Source organism: Thermobia domestica, chromosome 7, assembly GCF_964235325.1.
Source record: "Thermobia domestica chromosome 7, izTheDome1.hap1.1, whole genome shotgun sequence".
Classification (NCBI taxonomy): domain Eukaryota; kingdom Metazoa; phylum Arthropoda; class Insecta; order Zygentoma; family Lepismatidae; genus Thermobia; species Thermobia domestica.
In genome coordinates this window covers 45,348,383-45,358,237 of record NC_137460.1, presented here as the reverse complement: position 1 = coordinate 45,358,237, position 9,855 = coordinate 45,348,383, and the positions used below count along the sequence as shown (strand labels likewise).

The following is a 9,855-nucleotide window of genomic DNA, read 5'->3' as shown; positions in this document are numbered from 1 at the left end:
TTTTTCTCGAGGTACTCCCACTTTCTCATTCCACCAATTCTTCCATCATCATTTGCTTGCTTAAATAATCGTCTTTCGTAGCCTAAAGGGTATAACATGGGACGTTAAACTGAAAGAAAGGATGTACTTAAATCAATAAATATACAAGTAGAGCTTGAAGAGACTTTTATCTTCATATTTTCTGAATATTATTTAGATAAAACTCAAGAACGTCGGGATAGGGAACACTCGTGCGTACACACATACTTTTGATATTGCAACCGCTACTTCTGTGGTCCACGAACCGATACTGATATATATATATTGCCGAACTGCTATATGACAAAACAAGTATTTATAACGACGCTCAATGATATAGGTGAACGGGACCAAAATCTCCACCTAAAGATATAAAACCTCACCTTTAGTTAACAAAGAAAGAAAAATCAAAGAAGTGTTAATTCTCAAACCAGTATAAGCCTACCTATGGCTCTTTTATTCGATTTTTTAAATGTATCCACTATATTACTATGTTTGTTTCAAAAGATTCCGCAGATTTTAAACATTCAAGAACAAAGAAGTGCAACGGGTGTTAGCCTCAGTGGCCTATTATTGAGTTTACTGAGTTATTCCATTACTATGTGTTATAACTACGTAAACCGGTATTCAATAATGGTGTATATGGAATACCCAATATTAGCAATTCAAGAGATAGCAACTATTTTTCTGGTACTGAAGTACAACGGTATGTTAAATATTCATATCATCGGTGCATTTGGATTGTATCTAGCTGTTATGGCAGGGTTCGCTTTTGGTATAATACCAGCCAATATTTTGACTCTGCTAATACCGTTTACCACACCAGTGGGTGCTTCAAGTAAAATAATGCACCTGAAGGAAATTTTGAACACTAGGGATTCGTCAGCTGTTAGTCTCATTACGTGGGGACTATCTGTGTATTCGAATTTTACTCGAATCTTCACCATCTACATGGATTCGGCGGACGTCTACTTGCTGGCAAATTTTATAGTTGGCACAATACTTAGTTCATCTGTTTTTCTAGCTGCTGTGCACTTCCGCAATCCAAGGAATATAATCTGAACTGAATAGAGGTGCAAGAGATGTAAGCTGCTTTAGAGGTGAGTAAGAAGTTTATATGAAATTTAAAATGTTTCCAGCTAAAATAAGATGTGGTTTTACGGTTAATATGCGTTCTGGAACGCGTGGGAATTTCCTACGGAAATCGAAACTAATACTTTCTCTTCGAAGACAATATTATTAACTTCGAAGGGGTCTTCATGAGTGATATTTAAATCCTCACTGGTACCTACAAAATATATATTACTTACTCAAAAGAGTTCTGGTCAAGTTTAGGCACTCCACATTTTGCAAAATTTACAAATAAAATTCAATACTCTACATGGAAACACAAATTTGTAAGGAAGAAATTTCTGTAGGTGGCACAATTAAATAGTAAGTAATACAGTACCGGTACTTACTATTTAAATGAAATCTTTCAGTTTTACATCCCACAGATATGCCGGCTATGCTAAAATAGACGGTGACGATGAGAAATGAATGAAATGGTGGAATGAAGAAAGTAGGAGGAAACGGGAGACTCCGAGAAAACCTACGCACACGGTGTTTCTCTACCACAAAGTTCACTTGGCGCGAGCTGGGATCGAACCAGGAACCCCATGCACCAGAGGTGAACGCTCTACCACTGAGCTACCGCGACCCTTTACTATTTAATGTATCACCGATTTGCTACTTACCAATGTATCACGAATTTGCTTTCTTCAGCAATAAATACAAGTATTGTAATTTTGTCTTATCACAGGGGAAAGTAACTTTTAAACCATCTTGTATATATGCCGAGGCATAATTATGCTATTTCTATGAGATCACCTTACCAATACTTGGAAAGACTGTTCGCTGAGGAAAACAAAGTGTGTTGATAGTAGTATGATTAACCAGATTTTAATTATGATAGCTTTGGTGTCTATTAGTCTGGAAAACCTGGGAAATCAGGAAATTTTATAATTTCTGGAAGAGTCAGAGAAAAGTCATGGAATTTTCTGTATATTCTGGAAATTTTTGGCAAAGTTAGGTTTATTTCATTGCTTTTACATTTTATCTGTATAATGTATGAAAAGCAATTTTTCGCTACACCAGAAATCATACAAGAAAGGACTTCTAAAAAGAAGTTTGCGTCTGGAGCTCGTGGTTTCTGATCTCCATGTTAGAAAATAATCTTCATGTCTAGGGGTGTAGCTAGACTATTGCAAGCGGTGACCCTCAATAAAGTCCTAAATAATATTTGTTCTGATCTTGTTCATTTTAATGTAGCGATAAGTTAGAGCCTAACTATGTATGGTAATTTGTAATATAATGCGTATCTACATTAGTTAGGTTTAAAACTCCTATTCCATTTCCTCCATATTCCATTTTCAGTGCAATTTGGCATTCAGCGTGTTTTTTGTGATATTGATTATTATTTTGCAAGTAATTTCTGTGAATATTTTTGGTATGCTTGTAACTTTTTAACAAGATCACTTCTTGTAGTAAGTACTGATATATATATATATATATATATATATATATAATCTTTTGAGCAGTAACTATGGTGAAGAAATCTGTGTTTAACAAGTTTTGGTTGGAAAAAGAAATTCACCGATGATAGTTGAAGTGGCTCCGAGAAGTACCAGATGACAAATTTTCGGCTTACTGTATTTTGTGTAAACAAAAGTTTGCTTTATGTAATATGAGTAATATTGTTTCTCACGAAAGTGGCAAAAGGCATCGTTCGTTAGCAGACTCACGAGAGAGGTGTAGCAGTCTTAACATGTGGTTAACCAAATTCAGGAATCAAAATGAACTCCGAAAGTTATATTGCGGGCACTTTACATACAGATACTGTTTCTAAAAAAATCTTGTCCCGCAGTGTTCTTAAGTATGTGACCTTCAAATGATATGAAAGACCGAAGTATGTGTTCTCAGAGTGATGTTAAAGACTGAAGTATGCGCACATTTCTTTGTAAAGACGAAGTTACTCGCACTGAAATTTTGTCGTGTTTAATTCAGTTATAACACATCAATCTAGGAGAAGGAGATAGTGCAGTTATTTTATTCGCACATACGTTTCCAAGTAATGAAATCGCTAATATTATGAAACTCCAGAAAGACAAAATAGCGTATACTATTGCTTTTGGATTAGGTCCTTTCTTCCAGATCGAACTCCTAAAAGTCTTAGAGAACAAAGAACTGGTTATACATCGGGACAGCTTTAAAGGGCTCTTTCCCCAACCACTGCTTCTTTTCACCCCCACAACCCTCGGTTAGTCCTCGCGAATGTTTAAGCTGTCACTGCTCTCAGTGTTGCCGTACCTGCGATCCACTTGTGTAGTTAAAGTCCGGCAAAATAAGGAGAAAGCTTTCCTTCCTATTCTCAGTTAACAACAGAAATTTAAAAAAGAAATCAACTAGGAAAAAGGAATTGAGGCAACATTGGTTTTTAGCCAGAAGGGATCATAAATCTCTACCACGTGTCGCGGAGACTTGTTAGCGGAAGGTTTAGAGGGGTGGACAGGGTTTTCAGAATTCCTGGAAAAAGAGCCCTCTCTTTCTGTCCCAATGTATATATGTTTTGATGAACGCTTAAACAGTCTCAGAAAAGGAACAGATGGACATACTAGTTCGTTTTGGGATATGAACCAAAATAACGTGGTTACTAGATACTTAAATTCAGTATTCCTTTCCTAGGACATACGACAGCTGAAGATTTGCGTTGTGCATTTGCAGAAGGTATTAAAAAACATCCAATCTCGAAAATATCATTCAGATATCTGTAAACGGACCAGCAGTTAATGGGAAATTCTTCAGGGTGTCTACTGAGTTTCATTTTCAAAATTCCAGTATATTTCCAGTATAATCAGTACAACTATCAGCAAAATTATAGTACCTAATACAGTTATTTTTAAAAATACTTTAGGAATAATCACACTCTTGATGATTTTTAGGTTTGTAATCGTTTTACCATCAAAAGAATATTTTTAATAAATTTAGTTAGCCGTGATTTTTTAAAAATACAATGACTTTTTAACATTTTTAAATGGCCTCCTAACTCCCCTCACAGCCCTCCACTCCACCTATTGCTTTAAATGTCTAATTACAAAATGTATACAAATCTTGCTTTGGAAAAATTTCTATTCTATTCTATTCATCTCCCTCGCGGGAGATTTTATAAAAAAGTCACAGCACTATGGCCCAGTTGACTGCTTCACTATAATTGTTTTAAATCTTTTTGTTGATATTGTAACTGTAGAAGATGGCTCGTTCTAAACTGAACGAATTGGCCTGTTTCAAGTAATTCTGTTTCCACACTATTTTGTTAATTAAAAAGGAAGGCAGAAACGTAGAACACACAAAAATAAATAAATAAATAAATAATGTATTTGGTCTAGGAATTAATTCGTGCGGGTGGACAAGAGATGGCACAACGAACGGAGCGTCCCACAGTTCCGTGTATCCACACGTGTGTTGCAAACTCCTGTCATCGCGTGTCGTTCGTAGTATAGGGCAGTGGATTAAAGCGTCAACAACACCAGTTTGTAGTTAAGTGAACATGGCGCAATTTGTGCCTGATAAAGTGTTTTTGCGGGGTGTCCTGCTGCATTACTTTAACATGCAGAAAAGTGCGACTGAAAGTCATCGTATTTTGGTGGAAGTGTATGGTGACCATGCTCTAGCTGAGCGAACGTGTCAGAAGTGGTTTGCACGGTTTAGAAGTGGTGATTTCGGCTTGGCAGATTAAGAGCGAGCTGGACAGCCAAAAAAATTTCAAGACGAAGAATTGACAGCATTGCTCGAGCAGGATTCGTGTCAAACGCAGGAACAACTGGCAGCAGCATTAGGCGTTGATCAAACAACGGTCTCCAAACGCTTGAAAGCCATGGGAATGATTCAAAAGATGTCACATTGGGTTCCACATGAATTGAAAGACAGAGACGTTGAAAGACGAAAAACCATTTGCGAATTGCTGCTTCAACGACAGCGCAGAAAGTTGTTTCTGCATCGAATTATTACGGGTGATGAGAAGTGGATCCATTACGAGAACCCTAAACGAAAAAAGGCCTGAGTGAAACCAGGTGAACCAGGTCCATCACAACCAAAACGAGATATTCACTGTGCAAAGGTTATGCTGTGCATATGGTGGGATATGAAAGGTGTGGTGTACTATGAGCTGCTGCAATCGGGTGAAACTATGAATGGAGAACGTTATCGACGACAGTTAATGCGTTTGAAGCAAGCTCTGGCCAGAACACGACCAGAATGGGAGAACAGACATGATAAACTTATTGTTCAACATGATAACGCTCGCCCACATGTCGCAAAACCGGTCAAAACCTATTTAGAAAATGTCGGATGGGAAGTTATACCCCACCCGCCGTATTCACCAGACGTTGCTCCTTCGGACTACTACTTGTTCGATTGCATGAACAACGATTTGATTGGACAGCGGTTTACTTCTTCAGAAGATATCGAAACATGGGTCTCTGACTGGATCGCTTCCAAGGATGAGGACTTCTTTCGCCACGGAATCCGTACATTGCCTGACAGATGGGCGAAAGTGGTGGCTAGCGATGGACAATATTTTTCTTAAGGTATTTATGTATTTTGTGTTTGTACTACAGCTTCAATGTGTGCGTACCAACCGCACGAATTAATTCCTAGACCAAATATAATACTATAAAAATTGCAATGCCCTAAATTGTGTCTAAGATTGAAATTGTTTTTTAAATTTAAATTGAAATAATTAAAGAGCATGACGCTCTACTGTGTAAAACATTCTACGCCATCTTACCAACCCTTGGAAAAATTTACAATCTCAATGGATACAAAACTGTTTCTAAGATTATTAAAACAATTACAAAAAAGTATTGTTGACAAATTACCAGTTTCATGATTTTTCCAGTATGTGGGTCAAAATTCCAGTACATTTCCAATACCAAATTAAATTCCAGTATAATTCAAGTATTTCCAGTATCAGCAGACACCCTGTTCTTCAATACGATAAAGGAAACTTTGGCAAGTAATCGCCCTGAAAGTAAAAGATTACTTGAAATTGGTAGCAGCGATCTTCATGTTATTGATAGTGCGTTCAAAACATCCTTCCAAAGTTGTGATTGTAATTTAGCTGTGTTTCTAAGGCTACCTACAACTTGTTCAAAAATATTCCAGCGCGAAGGATATATTTTGTGGCATTTACTGGATCATTTGTATTTTCTAAAAAGTTCTGCCCGATTCAATGAATACAAAACGTGAATATAGTAGACAAAGCTAAGCAATTATTACCACACTTGAAGAAGTATGTCGATTCAATTTCAGGTAGTAATCGAGAACCACCTTGTGACAGCTTGAAAATTGTTAAATCATGTCTCACAAATATTTTTGCTTGAAGCTAAATAAGCTTTCTTCCAAACTGTTACTTCAGACTCACCAATGCTTGCTTTCCTTTATGATAAAATACTTAAACTTCGGAAATCCCTTATGATTAGATTTGTTAAATTAAAAAAAAAAAAAAAAAATCCATTGCGATTGAAGCAGCAAGTTCTGAAGACCTGATGAAAGGTTGTAACGACCTGATTTCGTTACAGTTTCTTTTCGTTTATTATATTTTATTTGATTATTTCCTGATCAGTCAAATGGCGTTATAATTTTCCAACGTTAAATAATTAATTTTCATAATATTTCTAGTGTGCTGTTATTTTCTCTATCTGCACCACATAATAAGGATTGGACTCTATAGACTATGAATGTAATGCCAATTTTGTTCTTTTTAACTATGATTTGTATAAAAAATGTACTCAATTATCATCAAATAATAAGATTTCCTAAAATATTTTGTTTCGGTATAATTATCGTTGTCTATTTAGATTATTTAGTGCACATAATATTGGAAAATAATAATTAATTGTGCTTAGATCATTATTTCTTTAAAATATCTTGGAACTAAATTTATTTCGTATCATTAGTTGACATATCTAGTGAAATGATCAGCTTCAGCTAAGTTCCTTGGGCTCATTCTCTTTGATGAGCTAGAAATTGTAAATTCCTTAAGCAAATCATGTTCAACTGACCGTTCGAATACTAGATTACAGTTATGGATATTCAAACTGATAAATTGTGTGCAACAGTACACGGGAAAGTTTATGTAATGGGCATGCGTAGCATAATAAATGAACTAAAGATTTTGAAATCTGGGTTTTATTTAAGTATTCAAATGCAAAAGAATGATATCGACTACTGTCAGCTGTTTCAACATCTCTCTTCTTGTACATAAAGTCTATCACTTCTTTAACATCTCCTTATCTGTGTCTTCGATCCGATGCCTTGCCCTACTGGAACGTAGCTGCAGATGCGTAGCAGTGTGACAGGATCTCGAGGAACGAATAGTGACAACGTACCCGTTTAATGATAGATTGGCACATGACAAGATTGCCTAAAAGATGGTAGTAAGGATCTGTGTTCGGCTAAGCAGCTTGATGTCGGATTTGCAACACGTACAGCATTAAAATCAGAGAAGTTATCTGAACTGGATATCCTTCGTTTTCGGAGAGATTGCATATTTGTAAGAAGATTCTGTGTAAATCCATACATTTGTGTGTATTGTCGTGTATGTATTAGCCCTACTTCATGTTCTGGAATAATGAAAATCTAATAGAAGTAAATCACTTGTATAGTCCAGTTTATGTAACTGGGTGTACCTCGCAAGTACATGATATGAACTGTAAAATCTTTATACGCATTTTTGTGTATTATTATGTATGTTTTGTCATTTACACATTTTGTATTTGAAATAAATATATATTAGTTGTATTAAAACAAGAAGCGGAGAGGGATGGCTATAAGAGAAGATGGAAGACCATCAAAAAATACATTATATTTAACAATATTGTTCTTGCCAGGAATAAATTGGTACTTATTTTAGCGTTGTTCGTATTTTTATAACAGCTGTCGCAGTTAAGAGAATAGATATTATAAAACTACAAGTGTTTAGAGAATTGAGGTTACTTAACTTCACTAAAATATAGTCTGGAAAATTTTCTGTTTTGGTCTGGAAAACCTGAAGTCAGGGAATTTTATTTGTCTGAAATAGTAGACACCCTGTTTAATAAAATATGTTTATTTCGTTTCAGGTTTGGGGATCAGCAGCAGATTCGCTCAAATTACCAAGTTACTTACTTTTCATTAAGAAGGAAGTCTTTTGTTGAAAGTGCAATTACCATAATCACAAAATCATAGTACATGCTTACACAAAAGAAAATTTTTGTGCAGACATTACAAAATCGGGATTCTTTCAGTAGCTCATTCTGTAACTGTTGTACCTAATTTTTTATCCCACCGTGTGACTATTTCAACTGTTAAAAGTCACATTCACGGCCTTTTTAATGGTTCTAGTCATATCAATGAGAGTTGTGATAGCTAATGTGTGCGTTAAAAAAATTGAGAATATGTGATCAAATTATTTATATCTAGGACATATCTATTGATACCCATATTGTTGATTACCAACAAGATTTTGATGGAACATTAAGTGCAAACACACATGAACTATTTTCCCATTAAGAAAATGCATTGTGCTCAAAAAAGTATTACATTTGTAATCACCGAACAGTACTAATATCACTAAGCAGTATAATAAGCAATTAAGAAAAAGACACTTGTATATTAAAGCAATAAAGTTATTTGTTCAACAGTACCTATCATAATTTTATATATACAGGAAACACATACAATAAAGATAAATGACTCATTGAATCTAACAATTCAACCATCTTTGTTTTGCTTATCTGGCAACACATATGTGATGTCACACAAATGACAACAAAATGGCAACCTCACATAGTGCAAAAAAGCCCAGAGTATTAGCGTGCTTTCATTGTGAACGAGTATCTATACGAACTGTACAGAGAAGAGTTCAGATAACACTGTAACTGCAGAGATGCACCGATAATTTTGAACTTGATGAAGAACTGCAACACAGAAAGGGCGATTCAAACCTCTAGGAAACGTAGGAGTGGTCAACGAAGAACTATAACTAGTGGTGGCTCCAGAGTTCTTACATTTAAGGAAAATCATATCGGCAGACAGCGAAACTGGCTTTGTACCCCCACCTGCAAAATAAATTCCTACTTCAGGGAACCTAATAACTTCTCCCTTGAAGGCATTCTTTAAATTCTGATGTGAAGTACAGTCAGCTATATAAGTAATTGCACTCGTTACTGCTACAACTCCATGAGATCGGGTCCAGTACTTTTGTTGGTATCACAAACACCTGGACAAATACAACCCAGCTTACCATTAAGATTTCAAGCTGGCAGCGACAGTTGGTAAGCTTATAGAGTACTGAATTAGGTTTTTGCTCTGCACTTGATGCACGAAAAAAAATCTCGACTTTAATGTTTCGAGCGTGTAATCCAATGAGTGCAATCTATCACACTTTGTAACCCGATGTGTGTATAATGTATTATTTTACTGTAGATTGGATATGAGAAAAAGACATGATCATACAAGAGTTAGAAAAGGTTGAAATAAACTGAAAATATCAAATGTGGAATAATTGAAGGAAATATATTTGTAAATTTTTGTCTTCATTTATGGTTCTTCTTCAATTCCCTGTCATTCTAACATCTATTTCCTTCTCCACAGGTGAAGATCTTGCTTATCACATTTAGTATGGACTGAAACTCAAACATGTTAAAGGTTTAGATCTGGCGGGATTCAAACCCAGTCTAAATCACATGCACTAAGCACTTACCTACCCTAATAGTATCCTTGACTTGGTACAAAAACTGTTAGCTACTTAACCCTTTA

The 9,855-nt window shown here is 35.6% G+C and overlaps 1 protein-coding gene across 1 annotated transcript; it reads left to right on the top strand.

Annotated features, from left to right (window-relative positions):
- The first annotated feature begins 226 nt into the window (after nt 1–226).
- Nucleotides 227–8,740, top strand: LOC145690050 (solute carrier family 66 member 3-like). The gene is made up of 2 exons (XM_081764555.1): nt 227–1,118; nt 8,178–8,740. The coding sequence occupies exon 1, from the start codon at nt 466–468 to the stop codon at nt 1,078–1,080; it is 615 nt and encodes a 204-aa protein (XP_081620681.1). The 5' UTR covers nt 227–465; the 3' UTR covers nt 1,081–1,118; nt 8,178–8,740.
- Nucleotides 8,741–9,855: the final 1,115 nt, after the last annotated feature.

What these genes read in the sequence shown, in the direction of transcription:
- LOC145690050 (XM_081764555.1), top strand. Translation starts at nt 466, where the DNA reads ATGGCTCTTTTATTCGATTTTTTAAATGTATCCACTATATTACTATGT.